The sequence below is a fragment of the Capricornis sumatraensis genome, chromosome 1, assembly GCF_032405125.1.
Source record: "Capricornis sumatraensis isolate serow.1 chromosome 1, serow.2, whole genome shotgun sequence".
Classification (NCBI taxonomy): Eukaryota; Metazoa; Chordata; class Mammalia; order Artiodactyla; family Bovidae; genus Capricornis; species Capricornis sumatraensis.
In genome coordinates this window covers 105,962,117-105,974,672 of record NC_091069.1, presented here as the reverse complement: position 1 = coordinate 105,974,672, position 12,556 = coordinate 105,962,117, and the positions used below count along the sequence as shown (strand labels likewise).

The 12,556-nt window shown below is 47.9% G+C and overlaps 1 protein-coding gene across 2 annotated transcripts in view; it reads right to left on the bottom strand.

Moving 5' to 3' along the window:
• The window catches only part of FBLN7 (fibulin 7), a 56,315-nt gene extending 43,997 nt beyond the window's left edge, over positions 1-12,318 (bottom strand). For both annotated transcript variants that reach the window (XM_068981530.1, XM_068981531.1), the window contains exon 1: positions 12,009-12,318. In XM_068981530.1, coding sequence (XP_068837631.1) covers positions 12,009-12,083 — 75 coding nt within the window. In that variant the 5' untranslated portion in view covers positions 12,084-12,318. The remainder of the gene's footprint in view (positions 1-12,008) is intronic.
• Positions 12,319-12,556: the final 238 nt, after the last annotated feature.

Below are 12,556 nucleotides of genomic sequence, written 5' to 3'. Positions count from 1 at the left end.
AGGCTGCCTCCCCAGACCCAGGACATCACCTGGCAGGACAGGCTCTCCGGACATACTTGTTGAATGAGCACACTATCTTACTAGCTAGATTCCTTCTGGGAAGGTAAAACCTCTAATCATGCAGTCCAAGAAAGAGCGCCAAGCTGATACTGACAGGTCTGTATGTTTTCGCATTACAGTGTAAATGACTGAAAGTGTCTGATGTTTTTCTGAAAGCAGTTTTGTGTTTTGTCTATTTTTGCCTATAGGTACTCATGTGTTCTGGGCTTCCCTAGTGACTCAGATGGTAAAGAATCCACCGGCAGTGCAGGAGACCCTGATTCCTCGGTCAGAAAAATCCCCTGGAGAAGGAAATGGCAACCCACTCCAGTATTCTTGCCTGGAAAGTTCCATGGACAGAGGAGCCTCGGGGGCCACAGTCCATGGGGTCGCAAAGAGTCAGACATGACTGAACAACTAAACGACAATTTTCTTTTAAATGAAAAAGTCTGTGGTGTCCTTATTTTAAGTTTCAGGCAGTCCCAAAGAAGCAGGGAAGACTGGGTGGAGGCTTTGAAAGGACAAAGAAAGTTCTATCCACCCAGGGAGTCTGCCCCATGGCCCCAGGGCTGCATAAGCCTGGGGAAAGTTTGTAGAAACCTGGCAGTCCCACCATTGGCCCTGCTGATCAGGGGCATCGTCCAGTCTCCAGCGCCACTCAGCAGACAGACACTTCTCCTGGGGCAGCTGACAAGCAGGCAGGTCAGGGTGGCCGTATGTAAGCAAGACTGCTGCCTCAGTGGCAGGGGCAGCACTCCACAGCCACTGGCTGGTTCTGCCGAGAATCAAGGCAGGTGCCAAACAGAACCTGCCGTGGTGAGCAGGCCTAGGAGGGCATCAGTTCCTACCCGGAAGACTCCAGCCCAGCCCAAGGACCCAGTGCCTCCTTCCCCAGCTGGTCACCTCCGGTCCACACCCTCAGCCTGCACTGACCAATGCCCGTGAGGGCTAGAAACTGCCCCAGCGGAGCAAAGGGATCTCCGCTCTTCACTGCGATCAGGGCAGTCCTTGACAGGACTGGGAAAGAGTCACACTCCTGAAGGTGCCGAGGAAAGATGGAGGCTGCTGGAGAAAGGGGAAATGCCAGGATGGCCTTCCGGTCACCCATCCTCACCCTGAGCCCACCCATTTGTCTAAACCCTGTGCCTGTGGGGAGTGAATCCCTGGACCAGTACTCATGAAGGCCTGCAGAATGGCAATCTCGCCCTCCCTGCAAGGGGCTCTTCTGGTCTTCCCATCCAGGGGGTCGTCTGTTTTCCCATCTCCGGACACAGGCAGGTCTTGTGACTTGCTTTGGCCGGCAGAACACACTGGAAGCGATATACCAGTTCCAAGGCTGGCTCTGGATTAACCTTATTGTCTAGTCTCTGAATCTGATGTTTTCACATCTGGGGCTATGTGACTTGGCACGGACTGTTCCACGGGGGGTGGGGGGGTGGCTAGCAAATTCCTAGAGGCAGCAGACAGCACAACACCCTCCTTGCCCATGCCCAGCACACCTTAGGTGGCAAGCCAACCAGAGCTGAGCCCACCCCCCTGAACACCCCACCCCAGCCACGCCCCCCCAACAACCCCAGGGTCCGTCAGCACACAACCAGAAACAGCCTTATACTGCCATCTCGCTCACATTATTCCAACTAGCCAGTCCAGACTCGGTTAGTGTCCTTACCCTGTCTCAAGGCCCCCAGTACAGGCTTTCCCAAAGTCTCCATCCCTCTCGCTGCCTGATGTTTTCTCTGTGACCTCCTTCTCTCGAGAACTCTAAGTTAATAACATGCTATCTTTTCCCCAGCACTGTCTCCTGATCTGTTGGCCCCACCCCGCCTGACTGAAACCGAAATGTTAGCTTCACGGCAGAACAGCGTCTCAGGAAGTCTGGTGTCTCCTGCTGGCCTTAGCCCTCGGCCACTTTCCAACATGCGGAAAGCCCAGGCCAGCCTGCTGGAGGACGGGGGACTGCATGAAACAGAGGCACCCTGGACCACCCAGCCCTGGCTAACCCAGCAGCTGTCCACAGACCAAGAGGATCCCAGGCCTAGAGAGTGGAGCCTGGAGCCCGTGAGCAGAACAGCTGCTCTGAGTCCTGCTCAAACTGGTGACCTGGTCAGCCAATTCCAGACCCAGAGCAGCTCAATCAGAACCAATGCAGGATCCTTGTCTGTTTGGTTCTCGGTGAATGGGCCATAAAAGAAAGTGTCAATCACTCAGTCGTGTCCAACTCTTTGCAACTCCACAGACTGTAGCCCACCATGCTCCTCTGTCCATGGGATTTCCCAGGCGAGAATACTGGAGTGAGCAGCCACGCCCTTCTTCAGTTGGATCTTTCTGACCCAGGAATTGAACCCAGGTCTCCCACATATCAATCACATGATTTTTTACCATATGAGCCACCAGGGAAGCCCATGGACCATGGCAGCCATCAAATATGTGTTTCATGAAATAACTCATTTTCGATTTGAATGATTCACACATCCTGGTAGCTGTGGTTCATCTCCACGAATCTCTAAAACAGGGTGATCAGTTGCTCGGTTGTGTCTGACTCTTTGTGACCCCATGGACTGTAGCCTGCCAGGCTCCTCTGTCCATGGGATTCTCCAGGCATGAATACTGAAGTGGGCTGCCATTTCCTCCTCCAGGGGATCTTCCAGACCCAGGGATCAAACCACGTCTCTTGCCTCTCCTGCATTTGGCACTTGGATTCTTTACCACTAGCACCACCTGGAAAGCCCTCTAATACAAGGACTGGTTATAAAACCCTGCAGCAGGGTTGGCAAATACTCCTGGTGCTACGAGCATGGCAGATACCTCTCTGATCAAGCACGGTATTCTTTCACATTGAGCTCCGAAGTGAACAACAATCCATCCCAACCAAGGCTCCAGGCAGCCCCAGGCTATCCGTTTAAATTGGCAACAGAATTGACATTGATAAACTGATCACAACTGAGACAGGCTGGGACCTGGGACCCTGCAGCGCTGGACACAACTCTCCTTGAGTAGGGAAATACAAAGAAGCTGTATGAAACTAAAAATAACTGCGTGCATGCATAGTTGGGGCAGATTCTGGGTATAGAGACCAAAAGGCCCAACTGCCACTTTTGAGGAGCCTGGAGCAAAAGCAGGGTACTGTGTATGCCCTCTGCACTCCACACCACCAGAGGGGTGGGCAAGGCACCTAAGCCACCCTTCCCACATGCCCCTGGCCATACTCCTGCTTATGCCCCCATATAAGGAACAAGCTTCCCCATTCCCACTTGTTCTTGATCCTGCCTGCTGCAGCAGGGCCCCATAAGGCCTTGTCTGGGCTTCTCTGGTTTCTAGTCAATTTCTGTTGACTGGGGAGGGCCAAGAACCCTACTTGATAACAACACGACACCAGGATGGAATGTGTTCAGATTTCCATGTTTCTACCCTTCATCTCATCCAGGGAAGAGGTACTGAACCCGTGCCACCTCCTTTCCCTCCACCTCCATCAGTGGGGTTCAGTGGGTGGGGGCATCCTTTCCCCTTCTCGCTCCTCTCTCAGCCTTTGATCCTAATACAAGGATTCAGTTGCTACTGTCTCGGGTGCGCCAGGCTCCCCGTCTACAGCGTGGGGATAATGCTGCTACCATTGTCTGCTTTAAAGTTTCAAAGAAGGACAAATGTAACATCTACAGTACGAAAGTGACTTGGGAAGGACAAGGATGGTGAATTAAATCATCATTTTCCTGACAATGTGTTCAAAAACACAAGGGAAGAAGCCAAGAAAGAGGAAGGCATATGATCCAGAAAACGTAAACTCCAGTCCAGGCCAAAGTCCCCGGGTAGCCGCAGGGCTATGAGCCCAGAGAAGGTTCAGCAAAACTGGAATCCAGGGGCAAGGAGCCCGGCAGAATAGGGACCAGGAAAGAGAGTTTTGGAAACTCTTGTGCTTATGTAGAGGACGGATGGGGCAAAGGAGAAAAACTTTGAGGAAAACCAAAAAGTGACACAAGAACGAAATCATGGTAGGTTGCTTGGCTCTGTACCGAACAATGGAACAAAGTGCTCATCTGTCATCACAGAAGATCAGTTACGTAGAAATGTGGAATAATTTCCAGGGCATTTGAAAATAGTTGCCTCAAGAGAAAGAGAGAGGGGACTATGGGACAATTTCTTGAAAGCCACAAACTACCAAAAATCCCCCCACAAGAAAAAGAAAAGCTACCCGAAGGAGTTTTGTATCTGTCAAAGAAACTGAATTCATAGTTAAGAATCTTCCAGGAAAGAAATCTCCAAGCCCACATGGTTTCATTGGTCAATTCTATCAAACACCGTGAGAGGAACTGACACCACCTCTATGTAGTCTCTTCCAGAAAACAGAAAGAAGGGGCCAACTCACAGTTCATTTTAGGAAGCCAGTGTCATCATGGTAACGCACCCAGGCAAAGACAGAAGAGATACACAGACAAGGGGTCAGCAAATTGTCTGTAGAAACAGGGCCAGAGAGTCAAGTTTTCCAACTTTGCAGCCCATAGAGTATCTGTTGCAACTACTCACCTGTACGGAAGTAGTGCAAAAAGCAGCGATGGTGACATGTAAGGGAGTCAGCGTGGCCAGATTTGAGCACCAGTGGGCTGGATATGTTTCATGGGCTATAGTTTGCTGACCCCTGCAACCAGATACAAGAATTCTCCCAAAACATTAGCAAGCAGAATCCAGAAATATACACAACGTATAAGATGACATGATCTTTATCTGTGAGTTTATCTGCGAGTGCAAGGCTGGTTTCAAAATTAGAAAATCACATGACATTATAATGTATTATACCACAATTAAATCAATTATACCACAATTGAAGTTTTTAATTAAATTTTAAAAAGTCAACCAACATTATCCACTTTAATAACAGACTGAAGAATAACCACGAGATCATATCAGTTGAGAGAGACAAAGCATGTGATAAGATTCAGCATCCATTTATAATAAAAGATGCTGTGATGATGCTATAATATCATCACAATAATAAAAGATGATGCTGTGAAAGTGCTGCACTCAATACGCCAGCAAATCTGGAAAACTCAGCACTAGCCACAGGACTGGAAAACATCAGTTTTCATTCCATTCTCAAAGAAAGGCAATGCCAAAGAATGCTCAAATTACTGCACAGTTCCACTCATCTCACACGCTAGCAAAGTAATGCTCAAAATTCTCCAAGCCAGGCTTCAACAGTACATGAACCGTGGACTTCCAGATGATCAAGCTGGATTTAGAAAAGGCAGAGGAACCAAAGATCAAATTGCCAACATCCGTTCAATTATCAAAAAAGCAAGAAAGTTCCAGAAAAACATCTACTTCTGCTTTATTGACTGTGCCAAAGCCTTTGACTGTGTGCATCACAACAAACTGAAAAATTCTTAAAAGAGATGGCAATACCAGACCACCTGACCTGCCTCCTGAGAAATCTGTGTGCAGGTCAAGAAGCAAGAGTTAGAACTGGACATGGAACAACAGACTGGTTCCAAATCAGAAAAGGAGTACATCAAGGCTGTATACTGTCACCCTGCTTATTTAACTTCTATGCAGAGTACATCATGCGAAATGCTGGGCTGGGTGAAGCACAAGCTGGAATCAAGCTGGGAGAAATATCAATAACCTCAGATATGCAGATGACACCACACTTATGGCAGAAAGTGAAGAAGAACTAAAGAGCCTCTTGATGAAAGTGAAAGAGGAGAGTGAAAAAGTTGGCGTAAAGCTCAACATTCAGAAAGATCATGGCATCCGGTTCCATCGCTTCATGGTAAATAGATGGGGAAACAATGGAAAGAGTGTCAGACTTTATTTTTTTGGGCTCCAAAATCACTGCAGATGGTGACTGCAGCCATGAAATTAAAAAACACTTGCTCTTTGGAAGAAAAGCTATGACTAATCTAGACAGCATATTAAAAAGCAGAGACATTACTTTGCCAACAAAAGTCTGTCTAGTCAAAGCTATGGTTTTTTCAGTAGTCATGTACAGATGAACCACAAAGAAAGCTGAGCACTGAAGAACTGATGCTTTTGAACTGTGGTGTTGGAGAAGACTCTTGAGAGTCTCTTGGACTGTAAGGAGATCCAATCAGTCTATCTTAAAGGAAATCAGTCCTGAATATTCATTGGAAGGACTGATGCTGAAGCTGAAACTCCAATACTTTGGCCACCTGTTGTAAAGAATTGACTCATTTGAAAAGACTCTGATGCTGGGAAAGATTGAGGGCAGGAAGAGAAGGGGACCACTGAGGATGAGATGGTTGGATGGCATCACCAACTCGATGGACATGAGTTTGAGTAAGCTCTGGGAGCTGGTGATGAACAGGGAAGCCTGGTGTACTGCAGTCCATGGGGTTGCAAGGAATCAGACATGACTGCGTGACTGAACTGAACTATAATAAAAACTCTATTAAGCTATGCTATAAAACCTTAACCTGACAAATGGCTTCTACAAAGACCTATAGCCTAGCATCCCACTTAACATTAAAAAACTAAATGCGGGACATTCCTGGTAGTCCAGTGGCTAATCCATTGCACTCCGAAGGCAAGGGGCCCGGGTTCCATCCCTTGTCAGGGAACTAGAGCCCACATGCTGCAACTGAGACCCAGTGCAGCCAAATAAATAAATAAATAAAATATTTTAAAAACAGACAAAAAAGCTGAACGCATCTTTCCCACAGCATGGATGTCCGCTCTGTTACTCAACACAGTACTGGAAGTTTAATAAGTGTAATCAGGCTAAATAAATAAATAAACAGCACGTGTATAAAAAAGGGTGAAATAAAATTGCCCCTATTTGCAGATAACCTGATTCTTTATGTAAAAAATCTGAGGGAATCTACACAAAGAAATTCCTATAGCTAATAAGTGAGTTCCACAGAGTCACAGGATACCACGTCAACATAGAAAAGCCCACTGAATTTCTGTAGTCTAGGAATATAGCATCGGAAATGAAAAAATCTTAAAACTAATACTACTTAAAATAGCTCCAAAAATGAAATACTTAGATTTTAAATCTAACAAAGCATATTCACATTGAAAATTTTAAAATACTGATGAAAAAAAATCAAGGAAGATCTAAATAAATGGAAAGACATGTAATTTCATGTCACTGGAAAACAATATTAAAATGCCATGTATGTACATGTGTATGTTCTTGGTCATGTCCAACTATTTGAGACCCCAGGGACTGTAGCCCACCAGGCTCCTCTGTCCATGGGATGCTCCAGGCAAGAATACTGGAGTGGGTTGCCATGCCCTCCTCCAGGGGATCTTCCCGACCCAGGGAACCACATGAACCCACATGTCTTACATCACCTGCATTCACAGGCAGGTTCTGTACGTCCTGGGAAGCCCCTTCAATTGAGAATTGCCTTTAAAAACGTGTATCTTAACATAAACTTCACACTTTATATGAAAATTAACTCAAAACAGATCACAGATCAAAATGTAAAGAAGCAAAACTACAAAATTTTTAGAAAAAAAGTACAAGAAAACTTTAATGATCCAAAGTCAGAGAGTTCTTAGACTTAAAACCAAAAGCAAAATCTATAAAAATAAAAAAATTAATCAATTGGACTTCATCAAAATTAAAAACCTTTGCTCTGGAAAAGACACTGTTAAGGCAAGCTGCAGTGAATGAAATAACGCCATTTGTAGCAACATGGGTGGATCCAGAGATTATCCCCCTAAATGAAGTGGAGTCAGAGAAATACCGTAGGATATTACTTACAGGTACAATCTAAAAATAAAAAATGATACAAATGAACTTATTTACAAAACAGAAACAAACTCAAAGACTTAGAAAACAAATTTATGGTTACCAAAGGGGAAAAGTGAGGGGGGAGGGATAAAGTAGAAGCTTGGGGTTAACTTACACATACTATTCTATATAAAATAGACAGCCAACAAGGACCTACTGTAGAGCATGGCCCCTATACTCAATGCTCTGTTATAATCCATATGCGAAAAGAATCTGAAAAAGAGCAGATATATGAATATGTATAATTAAATCACTCTGCTGTGTACCTGAAACTAACACAGCATTGTAAATCAACTATACTCTAATATAAAATTTAAAAATTAAAAAAATAATAAAAAATTTAAAAGACAAGCTGCAGAAAATATTAGCAACTCACACACCTGAAAAAATGATTTCTAATTAAAATATATAAAGAATACTTAAAACTTAACCATAAGAAAACTAACCACCTGTTTGGAAAATGGGCAGAGGGTCTGGATAGACACTTCACCCATTAGACTATCCAAATGTCAAAGACACACATGAAGAGACGCCAGTATTACCAGCCATTAGAGAAATGGGCATTTAAGCCAAAAGGAGACATCATTCCATACCCATAAGAGTGACCTGGAGACAGATAAACAAACCTAATAATATTAAGCACTGGTGAAGATGAAGGGTAACTAAGCTTTTTATGCATTGCTGGTAGGAACGTAAAATGATAAACGGAAGTCGCTCAGTCGTGTCCGACTCTTTGCGACCCCATGGACTGTAGCCTACCAGGTTCCACCATCCATGGGATTTTCCAGGCAAGAATACTGGAGTGGGTTGCCATTTCCTTCTCCAGGAGATCTTCCCGACCCAGGGATTGAACCCGGGTCTCCCACATGGTAGGCATTGTAGGCAGACGCTTTATTATCTGAGCCACCAGGGAAGATCCTGAAAAACAATAAAACTGAATGGAATATAGCCTAGCTGCTTCTTACAAAGTTAAAGATACATTTACCAAATGACCCAGCAATCCCACTCTTAGATATTTACCCAAGAGAAATGAGTGTTTACATTCCACAAAAAGCTGTATGGGGAATGTTTATAGCAGCTCTCGTCATAGTCTCCCAAAATTGGAATTGATAGCATGGAGTCATTAAGTTCAATGGCCAAGCTGACAAACTGTGATATGTCCACAGAGTGGAACACTACTCAGCAATAGGAAGGAACCGTGCATTCCCGGAATGACATGGAAGGATCTTATATACATTATGTCAGAATCAAAAGTCTATGTACTTTTTGCTTCTATTTATATGACATTATGAAGATGAAAAACTATAATGATGAAGAATAGGTCAGTGATGCCAGGGGCTGAGGTGGGCAGACATGTGCCTACATAGGGCATCATGATGTCATTTTGGAGTGGTGGAACTGTTATGTCTCCTGACTGTGGTGGAGATGGCCAAATATAGAGCATAGCTCTATGGTTAAAATCATGGAAATGTACACTAAAGACATTTTTCCCCCAATAAACTCCAAAAAGCAATGTATCCAATGGGAGTAGACAGTCAAAAGAATGAATCTCTAACAGTGGATTTTGGAACCCTGTAACAACTGATCACAAGGAGAGGTTTTGGAGAGAGGGAAGTATTCTGAAATACTACAGCAGCCGCATCCCACAGCCACTCAGGAGGTTGAGGGCCAGCATGGGGGAGAAGGGTGAGGCGTGGGGCTTGGCTAAGCGTCCTTCCTTTCTTGTCTCCCCCGCAAGGCTGTCTCTCTTCCCAGGGCGAGACCACAGAGTGGGCAGCAGTGTTGAGAAGGGCCCGCATTTATGGGATCCCCACACTGCTCAACCTCCGCTCCTTTTCCAGGACCACCGGTTCTCCAACAGCAGATCTCGAAAGTCTTTCAAAGTGACTCAGGACAGACATGATGAAAAGCCAGACAGGCACTGGGGGTGAGATTCCCCAGCCTACACAGGACTTTGGGCAAAGGACAGTTTCACTAGAAGTTTTAAACCAACTTCCATTGAGAATCCCTTCTGCTCCCTTTCCCTCTCACCAAGCCCAGTAAGGCAGGTGCTTTTGCAGGTAAAGAAATCAAGGTTTAGAGGATAAGGAATTTGAGGAAGCCTGGACATGGCAGGGCAGGGATGGGACCCAGATCTTCCCCCAAGGACACAGTCTGAAAGAGCTTACTTCCCTATTTGAACAGCAGCTGCAAACATCTGAGAACTGTCAAGGCCTCACCTTGTCCAGGTAACCTTGAGAGAGCAAGTAACAGCAGGACAGCCACCCCCCGCCCCCCCGCAGCATCCTGTCTACCCTGCCCCCTCTGCTGGCCCCGGGTTGGGGGCCAACTAAGGGATGCACCTACCTGTGCTCCTGGCTTTGCACTCTGGGCCTGAGGCTCTGTTTTGTAATCTGCAGTGGGCAACCCTATTGTTCTGCTTGGTGGGTTCCTTGTGGGGACCTTCTGCGGCCTGGTGGCTGAGTGACTCCCTGCGGTGGCAACTCACCCCCTTCCACACTAACATGGACCAAGTTTGGTCTGAACTAAATCTCCCTTCCTGCATCCCAAGGTCTTCTAAGTGGCCACCGATATGCCTGCTTGGTTCAGATATTCAGTTCATGGGTGACAGTCTGTGGAGAAGAGAAAAGGCTTAGAGCCCAGAGAGAGAGATGAGGCTGTATGACCCTGAGTAAGTCACAAACTCCCTGGGCCTCAGCTCCCTCGTCTGCAAAATGGGGGTGGTGACAGTTCCCAACTCACAAGGCTGCTCTGAGAATAAAGAGCGTGGGAGATGCTTAGCAAAGAAACAGGCGTTCATCCGTCACTCGGCAAGCTTTCCTTCCGAATGGGCAACCCACTCCAGGATTCTTGCCTGGGAAATCCCACTGACAGAGAAGCCTGGCGGGCTAGAGTCTGCAGGGGTCGCAGAGTCCAACACGACTGAGCGACTGAACACACACACGCACACTGCTGTTACTGTTATTGCTGTGGATGGTATTGTCCGGGTAGCTGCCCTACAACTCATAGAACACGTGGTCACAGACAGAGGGGTCTCCGGTTTTCAGAACCAGTCTGGTGATAGCTGGCTTGGAATTCAGCAGGTCGAATCTTACCTTTGACAGTGCACTTTTAACTGAATTCTTTTTTCTTTTTCTACAGCACTGCTACAGCATGTGGGACCTTGGTTCCCTGACCAGGGATCCAAACAGCTCCCCCTGTTTGGAAGTGAGGAGTCTTAACCACTGGACTGTCAAGGAACTCCCTTTAATCTGCATTTTTATCTTAATTTTTACTATCAATCCTTGCTGTTTAACGTAAAAGTGAATCTGTTCAAGTACATAAATCCATCGGGATTCCAATAGCCACAAGTCAGGGAGAGAAAACCTAAGAGAAAGCTGCCTGTAAGTTTGGGAAAGAAACTTAGTCCCAAATCTCAGGTCCCCCAGGCTCAGAGTGAAGCTGCTTCAGACACCTCCCTGTCCACCCCTGCCTTGGAAGTGCTGTGAACTGCTAAGAAAGTTGGTGGTGGGAGCCACACGCTTAAATTGGCTATTATGATGTTAGTTGCTCAGTCCTGTCAGACTCTTTGTGACCCCATGGACTGCAGCCCACCGGGCTCCTCTGTCCATGGGATTCTCCAGACAAGAATACTCGAGTGGAGGGTTGCCATGCCCTCCTCCAGGGGATCTTCCCCACCCAGAGATAGGGCCTGGGGCTCCCACATAGAAGAAGGCAGATTCTTTACTATCTGAGCTACCAGGGCTATACTCCCAGTACAAAATGTTTTTGCTGTTAAAAAAAAAAAAAAGCAGTGTTTGTTTTTTTTTAAGTTGGTGGGAAGAAGGATATTTCGGTTAGAAATTTAAGTGTTGGAAGTTGGAGTCAGGAGACATCCTCTACTCTAATCGGGTGAGCGCGGAGCTCTTCTGGAGACCGGAGGACGACCAACGTCTCATGAGTTCTCAGGCAGAGCCTTCTCTCTGTCTCTCTCTGTCTCTCTCTCCCCCAGCGGACCGAGGCTTTCGCACCGACTGCTCAGACCAGCCCCGGTCCTCCCAGACTGCCCGGCCCGCGATGCATCCGATGACAGAAGCGGGAACGCAACCCCAGCCCCAGCCGGGCTCCAAGCCCCCGTCCCGAGCATTCCGGTGGAATGTGGCGAGCCAAGGTCCTTCGGCCTCGGCGTGGCCTCCCCTGCAAGCAGGATCAGGGAACTGGCGGGAGGGACACTGACCTGGGAAGCCCGCGATTCGGGGCAGGCGAGGAAGAGCAGCAGAAGGAAGAGTGCCCGGGGACATTTGGGCACCATCTTTGCCAACCGGAACCTTTCTGCTTGGGAAGGGGAGATAACTTGGTCTGCCGCCCCCGCCGAGGCTGTCCCAACCGATGCCGCGGCCGCCCCTGCGGGGAACCGGGCTCCGCTCGGTCCGGATCGGCTCGGGTAGGGAGGAAAGCGGGAGCCCGGGAGCCCAGCTCGGCCCGCCGCGCTCGGGAGGTGCAGTCCCGGATCCAGGTGCGCCGCGCGCGGACCTGGAGCTCCCGCGGCCACCAGCGTCCGCTGCCGCCTGCACGAGACAGTCCCGGCGAGGCGGGGAGGCGCCGGCCCCTCGGCCAAAGCCGAGGAGGAGGGGCTGCCCGGCCAGGAATGCGCCTGGGAGCGCGCCCAACCCGCGCGGCTCCCGGAGGAGGCCCGGCGCGACGCAGAGGACGAGCGCCGGCATCCTGAGAGCCCTCGCGGGGGAGGCGGCCGAGGCGGCGCGCACGTGCGTGCGGGGCCCGGGA